Below are 17,736 nucleotides of genomic sequence, written 5' to 3' on the forward strand. Positions count from 1 at the left end.
AAAAAAATCCAAGGCTAACCCCTTTGCATTTTTGGTAAAAATTTCGACGACTTTGAAAAGTGCTGCAATTAATTCTTTCAGGCACTATTCCGACGTAATTTTGCGAGAGGAATCGATTAAGCGCAGTCCCAATACGCTGCGAGCAACGGATCAAAAGTTACAGGCGAAAAACTGCTTATTTTCGTCCTCATTTCTCTGCTGTTGGTCCTACGCTCTTTTTCGTGTGTTTTTTGAGTTCCTGGGGGTCGATTTACTCCGGAAAGGGTCATACAAATCGATTCCAAGACAAAAGATTTTTCGGCCAAAAAAAATCCAAGGCTAACCCCTTTGCATTTTTGGTGAAAATTTCGACGACTTTGAAAAGTGCTGCAATTAATTCTTTCAGGCACTATTCCGACGTAATTTTGCGAGAGGAATCGATTAAGCGCAGTCCCAATACGCTGCGAGCAACGGATCAAAAGTTACAGGCGAAAAACTGCTTATTTTCGTCCTCATTTCTCTGCTGTTGGTCCTACGCTCTTTTTCGTGTGTTTTTTGAGTTCCTGGGGGTCGATTTACTCCGGAAAGGGTCATACAAATCGATTCCAAGACAAAAGATTTTTCGGCCAAAAAAAATCCAAGGCTAACCCCTTTGCATTTTTGGTAAAAATTTCGACGACTTTGAAAAGTGCTGCAATTAATTCTTTCAGGCACTATTCCGACGTAATTTTGCGAGAGGAATCGATTAAGCGCAGTCCCAATACGCTGCGAGCAACGGATCAAAAGTTACAGGCGAAAAACTGCTTATTTTCGTCCTCATTTCTCTGCTGTTGGTCCTACGCTCTTTTTCGTGTGTTTTTTGAGTTCCTGGGGGTCGATTTACTCCGGAAAGGGTCATACAAATCGATTCCAAGACAAAAGATTTTTCGGCCAAAAAAAATCCAAGGCTAACCCCTTTGCATTTTTGGTGAAAATTTCGACGACTTTGAAAAGTGCTGCAATTAATTCTTTCAGGCACTATTCCGACGTAATTTTGCGAGAGGAATCGATTAAGCGCAGTCCCAATACGCTGCGAGCAACGGATCAAAAGTTACAGGCGAAAAACTGCTTATTTTCGTCCTCATTTCTCTGCTGTTGGTCCTACGCTCTTTTTCGTGTGTTTTTTGAGTTCCTGGGGGTCGATTTACTCCGGAAAGGGTCATACAAATCGATTCCAAGACAAAAGATTTTTCGGCCAAAAAAAATCCAAGGCTAACCCCTTTGCATTTTTGGTGAAAATTTCGACGACTTTGAAAAGTGCTGCAATTAATTCTTTCAGGCACTATTCCGACGTAATTTTGCGAGAGGAATCGATTAAGCGCAGTCCCAATACGCTGCGAGCAACGGATCAAAAGTTACAGGCGAAAAACTGCTTATTTTCGTCCTCATTTCTCTGCTGTTGGTCCTACGCTCTTTTTCGTGTGTTTTTTGAGTTCCTGGGGGTCGATTTACTCCGGAAAGGGTCATACAAATCGATTCCAAGACAAAAGATTTTTCGGCCAAAAAAAATCCAAGGCTAACCCCTTTGCATTTTTGGTGAAAATTTCGACGACTTTGAAAAGTGCTGCAATTAATTCTTTCAGGCACTATTCCGACGTAATTTTGCGAGAGGAATCGATTAAGCGCAGTCCCAATACGCTGCGAGCAACGGATCAAAAGTTACAGGCGAAAAACTGCTTATTTTCGTCCTCATTTCTCTGCTGTTGGTCCTACGCTCTTTTTCGTGTGTTTTTTGAGTTCCTGGGGGTCGATTTACTCCGGAAAGGGTCATACAAATCGATTCCAAGACAAAAGATTTTTCGGCCAAAAAAAATCCAAGGCTAACCCCTTTGCATTTTTGGTAAAAATTTCGACGACTTTGAAAAGTGCTGCAATTAATTCTTTCAGGCACTATTCCGACGCAATTTTGCGAGAGGAATCGATTAAGCGCAGTCCCAATACGCTGCGAGCAACGGATCAAAAGTTACAGGCGAAAAACTGCTTATTTTCGTCCTCATTTCTCTGCTGTTGGTCCTACGCTCTTTTTCGTGTGTTTTTTGAGTTCCTGGGGGTCGATTTACTCCGGAAAGGGTCATACAAATCGATTCCAAGACAAAAGATTTTTCGGCCAAAAAAAATCCAAGGCTAACCCCTTTGCATTTTTGGTAAAAATTTCGACGACTTTGAAAAGTGCTGCAATTAATTCTTTCAGGCACTATTCCGACGTAATTTTGCGAGAGGAATCGATTAAGCGCAGTCCCAATACGCTGCGAGCAACGGATCAAAAGTTACAGGCGAAAAACTGCTTATTTTCGTCCTCATTTCTCTGCTGTTGGTCCTACGCTCTTTTTCGTGTGTTTTTTGAGTTCCTGGGGGTCGATTTACTCCGGAAAGGGTCATACAAATCGATTCCAAGACAAAAGATTTTTCGGCCAAAAAAAATCCAAGGCTAACCCCTTTGCATTTTTGGTGAAAATTTCGACGACTTTGAAAAGTGCTGCAATTAATTCTTTCAGGCACTATTCCGACGTAATTTTGCGAGAGGAATCGATTAAGCGCAGTCCCAATACGCTGCGAGCAACGGATCAAAAGTTACAGGCGAAAAACTGCTTATTTTCGTCCTCATTTCTCTGCTGTTGGTCCTACGCTCTTTTTCGTGTGTTTTTTGAGTTCCTGGGGGTCGATTTACTCCGGAAAGGGTCATACAAATCGATTCCAAGACAAAAGATTTTTCGGCCAAAAAAAATCCAAGGCTAACCCCTTTGCATTTTTGGTGAAAATTTCGACGACTTTGAAAAGTGCTGCAATTAATTCTTTCAGGCACTATTCCGACGCAATTTTGCGAGAGGAATCGATTAAGCGCAGTCCCAATACGCTGCGAGCAACGGATCAAAAGTTACAGGCGAAAAACTGCTTATTTTCGTCCTCATTTCTCTGCTGTTGGTCCTACGCTCTTTTTCGTGTGTTTTTTGAGTTCCTGGGGGTCGATTTACTCCGGAAAGGGTCATACAAATCGATTCCAAGACAAAAGATTTTTCGGCCAAAAAAAATCCAAGGCTAACCCCTTTGCATTTTTGGTGAAAATTTCGACGACTTTGAAAAGTCCTGCAATTAATTCTTTCAGGCACTATTCCGACGTAATTTTGCGAGAGGAATCGATTAAGCGCAGTCCCAATACGCTGCGAGCAACGGATCAAAAGTTACAGGCGAAAAACTGCTTATTTTCGTCCTCATTTCTCTGCTGTTGGTCCTACGCTCTTTTTCGTGTGTTTTTTGAGTTCCTGGGGGTCGATTTACTCCGGAAAGGGTCATACAAATCGATTCCAAGACAAAAGATTTTTCGGCCAAAAAAAATCCAAGGCTAACCCCTTTGCATTTTTGGTGAAAATTTCGACGACTTTGAAAAGTGCTGCAATTAATTCTTTCAGGCACTATTCCGACGTAATTTTGCGAGAGGAATCGATTAAGCGCAGTCCCAATACGCTGCGAGCAACGGATCAAAAGTTACAGGCGAAAAACTGCTTATTTTCGTCCTCATTTCTCTGCTGTTGGTCCTACGCTCTTTTTCGTGTGTTTTTTGAGTTCCTGGGGGTCGATTTACTCCGGAAAGGGTCATACAAATCGATTCCAAGACAAAAGATTTTTCGGCCAAAAAAAATCCAAGGCTAACCCCTTTGCATTTTTGGTGAAAATTTCGACGACTTTGAAAAGTGCTGCAATTAATTCTTTCAGGCACTATTCCGACGCAATTTTGCGAGAGGAATCGATTAAGCGCAGTCCCAATACGCTGCGAGCAACGGATCAAAAGTTACAGGCGAAAAACTGCTTATTTTCGTCCTCATTTCTCTGCTGTTGGTCCTACGCTCTTTTTCGTGTGTTTTTTGAGTTCCTGGGGGTCGATTTACTCCGGAAAGGGTCATACAAATCGATTCCAAGACAAAAGATTTTTCGGCCAAAAAAAATCCAAGGCTAACCCCTTTGCATTTTTGGTAAAAATTTCGACGACTTTGAAAAGTGCTGCAATTAATTCTTTCAGGCACTATTCCGACGTAATTTTGCGAGAGGAATCGATTAAGCGCAGTCCCAATACGCTGCGAGCAACGGATCAAAAGTTACAGGCGAAAAACTGCTTATTTTCGTCCTCATTTCTCTGCTGTTGGTCCTACGCTCTTTTTCGTGTGTTTTTTGAGTTCCTGGGGGTCGATTTACTCCGGAAAGGGTCATACAAATCGATTCCAAGACAAAAGATTTTTCGGCCAAAAAAAATCCAAGGCTAACCCCTTTGCATTTTTGGTAAAAATTTCGACGACTTTGAAAAGTGCTGCAATTAATTCTTTCAGGCACTATTCCGACGTAATTTTGCGAGAGGAATCGATTAAGCGCAGTCCCAATACGCTGCGAGCAACGGATCAAAAGTTACAGGCGAAAAACTGCTTATTTTCGTCCTCATTTCTCTGCTGTTGGTCCTACGCTCTTTTTCGTGTGTTTTTTGAGTTCCTGGGGGTCGATTTACTCCGGAAAGGGTCATACAAATCGATTCCAAGACAAAAGATTTTTCGGCCAAAAAAAATCCAAGGCTAACCCCTTTGCATTTTTGGTGAAAATTTCGACGACTTTGAAAAGTGCTGCAATTAATTCTTTCAGGCACTATTCCGACGTAATTTTGCGAGAGGAATCGATTAAGCGCAGTCCCAATACGCTGCGAGCAACGGATCAAAAGTTACAGGCGAAAAACTGCTTATTTTCGTCCTCATTTCTCTGCTGTTGGTCCTACGCTCTTTTTCGTGTGTTTTTTGAGTTCCTGGGGGTCGATTTACTCCGGAAAGGGTCATACAAATCGATTCCAAGACAAAAGATTTTTCGGCCAAAAAAAATCCAAGGCTAACCCCTTTGCATTTTTGGTGAAAATTTCGACGACTTTGAAAAGTGCTGCAATTAATTCTTTCAGGCACTATTCCGACGTAATTTTGCGAGAGGAATCGATTAAGCGCAGTCCCAATACGCTGCGAGCAACGGATCAAAAGTTACAGGCGAAAAACTGCTTATTTTCGTCCTCATTTCTCTGCTGTTGGTCCTACGCTCTTTTTCGTGTGTTTTTTGAGTTCCTGGGGGTCGATTTACTCCGGAAAGGGTCATACAAATCGATTCCAAGACAAAAGATTTTTCGGCCAAAAAAAATCCAAGGCTAACCCCTTTGCATTTTTGGTAAAAATTTCGACGACTTTGAAAAGTGCTGCAATTAATTCTTTCAGGCACTATTCCGACGTAATTTTGCGAGAGGAATCGATTAAGCGCAGTCCCAATACGCTGCGAGCAACGGATCAAAAGTTACAGGCGAAAAACTGCTTATTTTCGTCCTCATTTCTCTGCTGTTGGTCCTACGCTCTTTTTCGTGTGTTTTTTGAGTTCCTGGGGGTCGATTTACTCCGGAAAGGGTCATACAAATCGATTCCAAGACAAAAGATTTTTCGGCCAAAAAAAATCCAAGGCTAACCCCTTTGCATTTTTGGTGAAAATTTCGACGACTTTGAAAAGTGCTGCAATTAATTCTTTCAGGCACTATTCCGACGTAATTTTGCGAGAGGAATCGATTAAGCGCAGTCCCAATACGCTGCGAGCAACGGATCAAAAGTTACAGGCGAAAAACTGCTTATTTTCGTCCTCATTTCTCTGCTGTTGGTCCTACGCTCTTTTTCGTGTGTTTTTTGAGTTCCTGGGGGTCGATTTACTCCGGAAAGGGTCATACAAATCGATTCCAAGACAAAAGATTTTTCGGCCAAAAAAAATCCAAGGCTAACCCCTTTGCATTTTTGGTGAAAATTTCGACGACTTTGAAAAGTGCTGCAATTAATTCTTTCAGGCACTATTCCGACATAATTTTGCGAGAGGAATCGATTAAGCGCAGTCCCAATACGCTGCGAGCAACGGATCAAAAGTTACAGGCGAAAAACTGCTTATTTTCGTCCTCATTTCTCTGCTGTTGGTCCTACGCTCTTTTTCGTGTGTTTTTTGAGTTCCTGGGGGTCGATTTACTCCGGAAAGGGTCATACAAATCGATTCCAAGACAAAAGATTTTTCGGCCAAAAAAAATCCAAGGCTAACCCCTTTGCATTTTTGGTGAAAATTTCGACGACTTTGAAAAGTGCTGCAATTAATTCTTTCAGGCACTATTCCGACGTAATTTTGCGAGAGGAATCGATTAAGCGCAGTCCCAATACGCTGCGAGCAACGGATCAAAAGTTACAGGCGAAAAACTGCTTATTTTCGTCCTCATTTCTCTGCTGTTGGTCCTACGCTCTTTTTCGTGTGTTTTTTGAGTTCCTGGGGGTCGATTTACTCCGGAAAGGGTCATACAAATCGATTCCAAGACAAAAGATTTTTCGGCCAAAAAAAATCCAAGGCTAACCCCTTTGCATTTTTGGTGAAAATTTCGACGACTTTGAAAAGTGCTGCAATTAATTCTTTCAGGCACTATTCCGACGTAATTTTGCGAGAGGAATCGATTAAGCGCAGTCCCAATACGCTGCGAGCAACGGATCAAAAGTTACAGGCGAAAAACTGCTTATTTTCGTCCTCATTTCTCTGCTGTTGGTCCTACGCTCTTTTTCGTGTGTTTTTTGAGTTCCTGGGGGTCGATTTACTCCGGAAAGGGTCATACAAATCGATTCCAAGACAAAAGATTTTTCGGCCAAAAAAAATCCAAGGCTAACCCCTTTGCATTTTTGGTGAAAATTTCGACGACTTTGAAAAGTGCTGCAATTAATTCTTTCAGGCACTATTCCGACGTAATTTTGCGAGAGGAATCGATTAAGCGCAGTCCCAATACGCTGCGAGCAACGGATCAAAAGTTACAGGCGAAAAACTGCTTATTTTCGTCCTCATTTCTCTGCTGTTGGTCCTACGCTCTTTTTCGTGTGTTTTTTGAGTTCCTGGGGGTCGATTTACTCCGGAAAGGGTCATACAAATCGATTCCAAGACAAAAGATTTTTCGGCCAAAAAAAATCCAAGGCTAACCCCTTTGCATTTTTGGTGAAAATTTCGACGACTTTGAAAAGTGCTGCAATTAATTCTTTCAGGCACTATTCCGACGTAATTTTGCGAGAGGAATCGATTAAGCGCAGTCCCAATACGCTGCGAGCAACGGATCAAAAGTTACAGGCGAAAAACTGCTTATTTTCGTCCTCATTTCTCTGCTGTTGGTCCTACGCTCTTTTTCGTGTGTTTTTTGAGTTCCTGGGGGTCGATTTACTCCGGAAAGGGTCATACAAATCGATTCCAAGACAAAAGATTTTTCGGCCAAAAAAAATCCAAGGCTAACCCCTTTGCATTTTTGGTGAAAATTTCGACGACTTTGAAAAGTGCTGCAATTAATTCTTTCAGGCACTATTCCGACGTAATTTTGCGAGAGGAATCGATTAAGCGCAGTCCCAATACGCTGCGAGCAACGGATCAAAAGTTACAGGCGAAAAACTGCTTATTTTCGTCCTCATTTCTCTGCTGTTGGTCCTACGCTCTTTTCGTGTGTTTTTTGAGTTCCTGGGGGTCGATTTACTCCGGAAAGGGTCATACAAATCGATTCCAAGACAAAAGATTTTTCGGCCAAAAAAAATCCAAGGCTAACCCCTTTGCATTTTTGGTGAAAATTTCGACGACTTTGAAAAGTGCTGCAATTAATTCTTTCAGGCACTATTCCGACGTAATTTTGCGAGAGGAATCGATTAAGCGCAGTCCCAATACGCTGCGAGCAACGGATCAAAAGTTACAGGCGAAAAACTGCTTATTTTCGTCCTCATTTCTCTGCTGTTGGTCCTACGCTCTTTTTCGTGTGTTTTTTGAGTTCCTGGGGGTCGATTTACTCCGGAAAGGGTCATACAAATCGATTCCAAGACAAAAGATTTTTCGGCCAAAAAAAATCCAAGGCTAACCCCTTTGCATTTTTGGTGAAAATTTCGACGACTTTGAAAAGTGCTGCAATTAATTCTTTCAGGCACTATTCCGACGTAATTTTGCGAGAGGAATCGATTAAGCGCAGTCCCAATACGCTGCGAGCAACGGATCAAAAGTTACAGGCGAAAAACTGCTTATTTTCGTCCTCATTTCTCTGCTGTTGGTCCTACGCTCTTTTTCGTGTGTTTTTTGAGTTCCTGGGGGTCGATTTACTCCGGAAAGGGTCATACAAATCGATTCCAAGACAAAAGATTTTTCGGCCAAAAAAAATCCAAGGCTAACCCCTTTGCATTTTTGGTGAAAATTTCGACGACTTTGAAAAGTGCTGCAATTAATTCTTTCAGGCACTATTCCGACGCAATTTTGCGAGAGGAATCGATTAAGCGCAGTCCCAATACGCTGCGAGCAACGGATCAAAAGTTACAGGCGAAAAACTGCTTATTTTCGTCCTCATTTCTCTGCTGTTGGTCCTACGCTCTTTTTCGTGTGTTTTTTGAGTTCCTGGGGGTCGATTTACTCCGGAAAGGGTCATACAAATCGATTCCAAGACAAAAGATTTTTCGGCCAAAAAAAATCCAAGGCTAACCCCTTTGCATTTTTGGTGAAAATTTCGACGACTTTGAAAAGTGCTGCAATTAATTCTTTCAGGCACTATTCCGACATAATTTTGCGAGAGGAATCGATTAAGCGCAGTCCCAATACGCTGCGAGCAACGGATCAAAAGTTACAGGCGAAAAACTGCTTATTTTCGTCCTCATTTCTCTGCTGTTGGTCCTACGCTCTTTTTCGTGTGTTTTTTGAGTTCCTGGGGGTCGATTTACTCCGGAAAGGGTCATACAAATCGATTCCAAGACAAAAGATTTTTCGGCCAAAAAAAATCCAAGGCTAACCCCTTTGCATTTTTGGTGAAAATTTCGACGACTTTGAAAAGTGCTGCAATTAATTCTTTCAGGCACTATTCCGACGTAATTTTGCGAGAGGAATCGATTAAGCGCAGTCCCAATACGCTGCGAGCAACGGATCAAAAGTTACAGGCGAAAAACTGCTTATTTTCGTCCTCATTTCTCTGCTGTTGGTCCTACGCTCTTTTTCGTGTGTTTTTTGAGTTCCTGGGGGTCGATTTACTCCGGAAAGGGTCATACAAATCGATTCCAAGACAAAAGATTTTTCGGCCAAAAAAAATCCAAGGCTAACCCCTTTGCATTTTTGGTGAAAATTTCGACGACTTTGAAAAGTGCTGCAATTAATTCTTTCAGGCACTATTCCGACGCAATTTTGCGAGAGGAATCGATTAAGCGCAGTCCCAATACGCTGCGAGCAACGGATCAAAAGTTACAGGCGAAAAACTGCTTATTTTCGTCCTCATTTCTCTGCTGTTGGTCCTACGCTCTTTTTCGTGTGTTTTTTGAGTTCCTGGGGGTCGATTTACTCCGGAAAGGGTCATACAAATCGATTCCAAGACAAAAGATTTTTCGGCCAAAAAAAATCCAAGGCTAACCCCTTTGCATTTTTGGTGAAAATTTCGACGACTTTGAAAAGTGCTGCAATTAATTCTTTCAGGCACTATTCCGACATAATTTTGCGAGAGGAATCGATTAAGCGCAGTCCCAATACGCTGCGAGCAACGGATCAAAAGTTACAGGCGAAAAACTGCTTATTTTCGTCCTCATTTCTCTGCTGTTGGTCCTACGCTCTTTTTCGTGTGTTTTTTGAGTTCCTGGGGGTCGATTTACTCCGGAAAGGGTCATACAAATCGATTCCAAGACAAAAGATTTTTCGGCCAAAAAAAATCCAAGGCTAACCCCTTTGCATTTTTGGTGAAAATTTCGACGACTTTGAAAAGTGCTGCAATTAATTCTTTCAGGCACTATTCCGACGTAATTTTGCGAGAGGAATCGATTAAGCGCAGTCCCAATACGCTGCGAGCAACGGATCAAAAGTTACAGGCGAAAAACTGCTTATTTTCGTCCTCATTTCTCTGCTGTTGGTCCTACGCTCTTTTTCGTGTGTTTTTTGAGTTCCTGGGGGTCGATTTACTCCGGAAAGGGTCATACAAATCGATTCCAAGACAAAAGATTTTTCGGCCAAAAAAAATCCAAGGCTAACCCCTTTGCATTTTTGGTGAAAATTTCGACGACTTTGAAAAGTGCTGCAATTAATTCTTTCAGGCACTATTCCGACGTAATTTTGCGAGAGGAATCGATTAAGCGCAGTCCCAATACGCTGCGAGCAACGGATCAAAAGTTACAGGCGAAAAACTGCTTATTTTCGTCCTCATTTCTCTGCTGTTGGTCCTACGCTCTTTTTCGTGTGTTTTTTGAGTTCCTGGGGGTCGATTTACTCCGGAAAGGGTCATACAAATCGATTCCAAGACAAAAGATTTTTCGGCCAAAAAAAATCCAAGGCTAACCCCTTTGCATTTTTGGTGAAAATTTCGACGACTTTGAAAAGTGCTGCAATTAATTCTTTCAGGCACTATTCCGACGTAATTTTGCGAGAGGAATCGATTAAGCGCAGTCCCAATACGCTGCGAGCAACGGATCAAAAGTTACAGGCGAAAAACTGCTTATTTTCGTCCTCATTTCTCTGCTGTTGGTCCTACGCTCTTTTTCGTGTGTTTTTTGAGTTCCTGGGGGTCGATTTACTCCGGAAAGGGTCATACAAATCGATTCCAAGACAAAAGATTTTTCGGCCAAAAAAAATCCAAGGCTAACCCCTTTGCATTTTTGGTGAAAATTTCGACGACTTTGAAAAGTGCTGCAATTAATTCTTTCAGGCACTATTCCGACGTAATTTTGCGAGAGGAATCGATTAAGCGCAGTCCCAATACGCTGCGAGCAACGGATCAAAAGTTACAGGCGAAAAACTGCTTATTTTCGTCCTCATTTCTCTGCTGTTGGTCCTACGCTCTTTTTCGTGTGTTTTTTGAGTTCCTGGGGGTCGATTTACTCCGGAAAGGGTCATACAAATCGATTCCAAGACAAAAGATTTTTCGGCCAAAAAAAATCCAAGGCTAACCCCTTTGCATTTTTGGTGAAAATTTCGACGACTTTGAAAAGTGCTGCAATTAATTCTTTCAGGCACTATTCCGACGTAATTTTGCGAGAGGAATCGATTAAGCGCAGTCCCAATACGCTGCGAGCAACGGATCAAAAGTTACAGGCGAAAAACTGCTTATTTTCGTCCTCATTTCTCTGCTGTTGGTCCTACGCTCTTTTTCGTGTGTTTTTTGAGTTCCTGGGGGTCGATTCACTCCGGAAAAAGTCATACAAATCGATTCCAAGACAAAAGATTTTTCGGCCAAAAAAAATCCAAGGCTAACCCCTTTGCATTTTTGGTAAAAATTTCGACGACTTTGAAAAGTGCTGCAATTAATTCTTTCAGGCACTATTCCGACGTAATTTTGCGAGAGGAATCGATTAAGCGCAGTCCCAATACGCTGCGAGCAACGGATCAAAAGTTACAGTCGAAAAACTGCTTATTTTCGTCCTCATTTCTCTGCTGTTGGCCCTACGCTCTTTTTCGTGTGTTTTTTGAGTTCCTGGGGGTCGATCTACTCCGGAAAGGGTCATACAAATCGATTCCAAGACAAAAGATTTTTCGGCCAAAAAAAATCCAAGGCTAACCCCTTTGCATTTTTGGTAAAAATTTCGACGACTTTGAAAAGTGCTGCAATTAATTCTTTCAGGCACTATTCCGACGTAATTTTGCGAGAGGAATCGATTAAGCGCAGTCCCAATACGCTGCGAGCAACGGATCAAAAGTTACAGGCGAAAAACTGCTTATTTTCGTCCTCATTTCTCTGCTGTTGGTCCTACGCTCTTTTTCGTGTGTTTTTTGAGTTCCTGGGGGTCGATTTACTCCGGAAAGGGTCATACAAATCGATTCCAAGACAAAAGATTTTTCGGCCAAAAAAAATCCAAGGCTAACCCCTTTGCATTTTTGGTAAAAATTTCGACGACTTTGAAAAGTGCTGCAATTAATTCTTTCAGGCACTATTCCGACGTAATTTTGCGAGAGGAATCGATTAAGCGCAGTCCCAATACGCTGCGAGCAACGGATCAAAAGTTACAGGCGAAAAACTGCTTATTTTCGTCCTCATTTCTCTGCTGTTGGTCCTACGCTCTTTTTCGTGTGTTTTTTGAGTTCCTGGGGGTCGATTTACTCCGGAAAGGGTCATACAAATCGATTCCAAGACAAAAGATTTTTCGGCCAAAAAAAATCCAAGGCTAACCCCTTTGCATTTTTGGTGAAAATTTCGACGACTTTGAAAAGTGCTGCAATTAATTCTTTCAGGCACTATTCCGCCGTAATTTTGCGAGAGGAATCGATTAAGCGCAGTCCCAATACGCTGCGAGCAACGCATCAAAAGTTACGGCCAAATAACATAAATCTGCAATGTTTTTTTTGAGCGGTCGGGGAAGAAAAATAAAAAACTCATTGCTACACAATCTTAGCGACAATTTAGTTTCAGTTTATTCAACATATCTTATTTGCAGTACATATGTCCAAGTGTCAGTGTGTATTATTTGAATCTAATCATAAATCAGCAAGTAGTACTACAGGGAATGACCAAAAGAATAGCCAAAATTTGATTTCACAAATACAGAACATTCTAATTGTAAAATGTGGACAAAGAAGTGCAACATGCATTATCTTAAGCAGAATATATTCCATCAGATAGGTATTACAGTAGTTTGTAATCATAGTTTGAGTTCACACCTCTGCTGGTTTCCATTTTTCATGTATCGTATCGTCTGGTCACTATCTCACCCAACCAGGATTGAAATAAGCATATAAATGAATCACTACCTATCTTCCTAATTCCTTCTTGTCTCTTCAGTTGTGGGGCCTATGATCTTCGGAATGCGTTTTTCGCGGTCCGAAAGGTCTCATCAATCTATAAAGGGTCGTTCGAATTGATCCTGAAGTAAAGTTTTTGATCACTGAAAATTACTCGAGAAGGAAGATTGAATGCTTTCGATTTTACCAGTCGAAATTTGGATGGCTTGAATAGTGCTACAATTTATTCTTCCATGTACTATATTGACGCAATTTTGAAGTTCGAATACGCTGCTCGCAGCAGATAAAGATTGATAGTCCCAAAGCGAAAAAAATTCTTCCTTTGAGATTGTAACCGCTATTTTCGTATTTCTCGGGCTTCAGCTACGTCAGAAGGGTCGCTTAAATGATTCTAAGTGTGAAAAATTTTTTGTTTCCAACTTGTTTTTTCCAAAATCTTTCTTGAATTCCCTGAGTTTCAATTTAATTTGGAACGATCATTCAAATCTATTTCTCAAATACGCCAAAAAGGAAAGACACCGCCAAAAAACTAAAAATTTTGCTGTTATTTATCAGTGGTAGTTCATACTCTGATGCTCTCATCTTTTCCAATAGTTATCAGTATAGAACTCCTGTGGTCTCAGTTGGTAAAGGTTTCTCGTAATTTTTTCTTACTCTACGACAACGGTTGTGTCCATAGGTTGTAGATTTACGCATTCTCTGTTTTTGTACAATTTACGTAAATTTGTCAAACTCCTTAATTCAAAATATGAGTATTCAAGACATGGCAGTTATTCATATCACGTAATTGTTAGACAAATAAACCAACAAAATGTATTCTTCTGATGTTATCATGAAACCATCACAGGAATACCTCTATTTCTCGAAGTGATGATGTTTAATCAAATGTCCATTGTGTCAAGTTTTATAAGTTTGATACTGATTTGTTTTTCATCAAACCTGCCGTCATTGTTCTGAATAATTTCTTATTCTCTTCTACACAACTTTATTTTGTCACACGTTTACCATTGCTCACCTGTGTTGTATTGAATTTTCCAGCCGCTCTTTCAACAGGCTTATGCTCTACGCGACAGCAGAACCAAAATCACAATCAAAACAAGAGTGCCACTCTTCTGCCTCGCAGAGGATCGATGCAACAAGCTGTAAGGCCTGCTCCTCCAGTCCGGCGCACGTCGACTATCATTGGTGGCACGTTCAATGCACTTATAAATAATCCCAATGCATCAAACAATGATGATAACAACAAAAAGGATGTGACCAAAGATGAAGCACATGACGAAGCTGATAATCTTCCACCACCTCCAGCATTTCTTCTTGAAAGTACTTCTCCAACACCCACACCAACTCCACAACGGTGAGTTTTGATGTCATTTCTCATCTATGAAAATACCAACATAAATATATTCGACCAATTCTGTATTCACAGATCGATATCCGTGTCAGAGACGGTCAGAACATTAACCGAGCTTCGTCATACGCCAGCAAGTCCATCATTTCTCAGAAAACTCGCCAGTTCTCAACAAAATAACAATTCTGTATCCACGACAATCGCCTCTACAACTGCAACGACTAATACATTGATAAGGCGTACTCAAAGTATAGACCGTACTAGTACAATTCGGTCACATTCTCAGGATCGTAGTTCCGTATCATCATTAACTGGGCAACAAAGCCACAGTCAAGTACAAGGTCAAGGACCAGGCGGTGTTGGACAGGGCTTTATGGCTGTACTAAGTGCTAAATTAGTCCCATCTTCTCTGTTGCCTAATAATGTAGCCAGTAATACAAATGCTAATATCAATAGCGGAAGTCCAAAGACATCAAGAAGACATTCAGTCGAACAGCAATCTAATAGAAATTCCAGAGCTCCTTCGAGCTTTCTCGGTACATTAAATGCCAAGCTTGCTCAGCAACAACAAGGCGTACAAAGTCAAGGCGTACTCAACACAGCTAATAGGTCAGCTAGTGTCAGGCGCATTATGGGTAACAGAATTCCAATGGTAGATCTAGATCCCCTGCAGGTCAGGGATTCTTTAATGGATCAAATACGTAGAGGTACCGCTTTGCGAAAAACGAGCGGACCTATTAATGATTGCTCGGCACCAAAAATTTATTGAACTTCCATCTCATTGATACCGATTTATGAATATAATATATATATGGGTTATCGAACCAAGAAAACAAATCAAAACTGAATATTTTGACATCCCACATTTAATATATAATATGGTATATATATATGTTTCTTTTTCATATTTATTCACTGTTAATAAAACTCTTTCTTTCATTTTGCTTATATTTTCTATATATGTACTACAGACTTTATACCACACAAATTTTTTTCATGGTCGAAATAAGATTAATCGTCAGAGACAGCAAAATGGCAAACAAAACTCCCCCATTATGAAACCCTCACATAATATCTGTCTAACCACTAATACTTCAGTTTGCTACACCCTATAACTGTCTTGTCACCATGAGAAAATAGTTATTATTATCATTATCATTATTGTTATTATTATTATTGCTTCAACTCTAAGCCGTGTATATTACTTCAAAACTATTACAGTAACACTATTGATATACAATATTATTTATCCAATGTTATATAACTGTACAATAATATACATAGAGTTTTTATTTTAAATAGAAATTTACATCAATATGTTAAGATTGTTGCCTCTCATAAAATCAGAGCATCGATATCCTAAGAGTGCATTTAGGCAATGTAGTAGCGAGCATAGTACCAATTCTATATTCAGCAAATAAATATTGCCAATGAATACCCAATAATTAATGATAATACACTGAAAATGATGAACTAGAAGAGCTTGCGGTCCTCGTTAAGAGGTTTCAGGATATTTATGAACTATTTTCATATAGAAAGAGGCGTACATTTATTCATTTATGAAATGCTCAGATTGATGTACAAATATACGCATAGAGCATCCATGTCCCTTTTTGACTCCATTCAAAATATTCCATGATTTATGTTTAATTATCAACTTGCCGTAGCAAGTCCCTTGGTGAAACGATTTGAGTTCGCTATTATGAACAGGAAAATTCCGAAAGTTTGATCGATCGTTTATTCTAACACAGCTTTATTCCAAGTACTGCCAAATCATTTATATTTGTCGTTTAAACGTCATTCAAGTTTTGTTTTCAGTATGGTAGTTATTTCCAGAGGTTTGCGATTAAATTTTTAACGAAAAATGGCGAAAGAAAATGAAGAATAACAGAAAGAAAAAACAACACCCCAAAAAATAAAACGGACAATACTAATCAATTAAAAGGTCTGTACATTATATTAATAGAAAACGTGATAACTGAAACGTCTAGGATATGTTAGAAATTACTAATTTAAGCTATTCGCGTTACTGTAGTATATAGTGTAGAAGGAAATAATAATATGCATAAAGTCCAACATAAAGCGAAATGTTCTTACCCTGTAATAATTATCATTATCTTATATTATATAAAGGTCGACAATTTTCGTGTATTATAAAAGCAAACAAGTATTCTATTCTCGCATTCAAAATGCCGGTTTACGTTGCATTCTTAGTTTCTAGTCGAACCTAATAGTCCCAGCGTGAACAGATTGTTCTGTAATCTCCTTTTTTATTTCAACCGTGTCTGCATAATAATTATGTATTTGTGTGAGACGGATAACATTTGTGATTCTTATATCGTTAACGTAAAATCTTGACGTTTTTTGTTTCCTCATCAACAATATAAGTTTGTAAATAAATTTTTTATTCTTCTCGATAAGTTTTCAGAATTTATGTTCTCCGGCGGTATTGTTCACCCATATCGGCACATCAGTAACGAGATCTAGTATGTATTATGAATACGGAATTTTCGAAAAAACATTTGTCAATCATTAGATATTTAAGTTGGAAAATTTGTTCGCGATTCATCATTAAGACTATTATATAGAGGATACAATTGAATAATAATAGACGTTAAGGTATTGTGTAAGACTGCTATAATAAGGTTGGGGGCTTCAATATAGAATCTTAGTCCACAAATTTTTGTAGAATTCAACGATGTGTAATTGTGTGCATGTTAGTAGTCATGAATACTGTTGTGTATTACTATACAGAGGTGAAACTTTGTATTGGAAAATAGTGTTGAGTGTCAAAAAAAAAAAATTGAGCAAAGAAATGATGAGAATCGTTCGCCAACACTTGAAACCTTAATTAATCAATTGTATAACAGTATCACTGAAGTTATTTCATATTATAAGAAAGTGAAATTTATAACTTTGAGAATTGTAAATAAGTTCTATCGGTAGGTTCTACACTTATAAAGTTTGTAGATTTGAACGTCTTTATAAAAAGTAAAAACATGCAACAGGAAAAAGCAGAAACAGATTAGCTAAATAGACGATTAAAGGTTGCATGTAAAAATGTTGTCATTGCTCGAAGTTTTATTTCAATTGTGGCACAAACTTTTTTTTCTCAACTCTTCCTAATTTCCTAGCACAATCTTTAAGGTCATGACTACGAAACTGTATATTCGGCTGAAGCATAAAAGAGGTTATTAATTTATCACAGCGTTACTAAGTGCTTCGACCAGTGTGCACATTAAATATTATGTATTTGTATCATATTGTGGAGTAGCTGTTGTTTTCTATTCTCATTCTTTATGGTGTTCGAGAAAAGAGCAATCCTATGAAATAATACTACTAATATTAATAATAATATGTCTAACTATTAGCACATAAGTACGTCAAAGTATTTTGTTTAACATACATTTTTTCATTTACTATAAAAAAAAAAAAATTATAAAAAACAAACAAAAAAAACCTACGATTTCCTAGGGGTTTCACGAAGCCAAATGATAAATTATATTACGATTACAGACCGTAATGTTGAAAATATTGAGAGAATAATAATAATATAGAGGCTGAGAGAATTTGAAAAAGTGAAATAATGAACTTTGTTTCACGAGAAGTACCTTCCAAGCCCTGGCATAAATTGAATATTT

At 39.5% G+C, this 17,736-nt stretch overlaps 1 protein-coding gene across 3 annotated transcripts in view; it reads left to right on the forward strand.

The window, feature by feature from the left end:
• The window catches only part of LOC124410663 (protein MTSS 2), a 64,861-nt gene extending 48,004 nt beyond the window's left edge, over positions 1 to 16,857 (forward strand). For all 3 annotated transcript variants that reach the window (XM_046889209.1, XM_046889210.1, XM_046889211.1), the window contains 2 exons: positions 13,786 to 14,101; positions 14,174 to 16,857. In XM_046889209.1, the coding sequence (XP_046745165.1) occupies positions 13,786 to 14,101; positions 14,174 to 14,864 (1,007 nt within the window). In that variant the 3' untranslated portion in view covers positions 14,865 to 16,857. The remainder of the gene's footprint in view (positions 1 to 13,785; positions 14,102 to 14,173) is intronic.
• Positions 16,858 to 17,736: the final 879 nt, after the last annotated feature.

Source organism: Diprion similis, chromosome 9 (genome assembly GCF_021155765.1).
Source record: "Diprion similis isolate iyDipSimi1 chromosome 9, iyDipSimi1.1, whole genome shotgun sequence".
Lineage (NCBI taxonomy): Eukaryota > Metazoa > Arthropoda > Insecta > Hymenoptera > Diprionidae > Diprion > Diprion similis.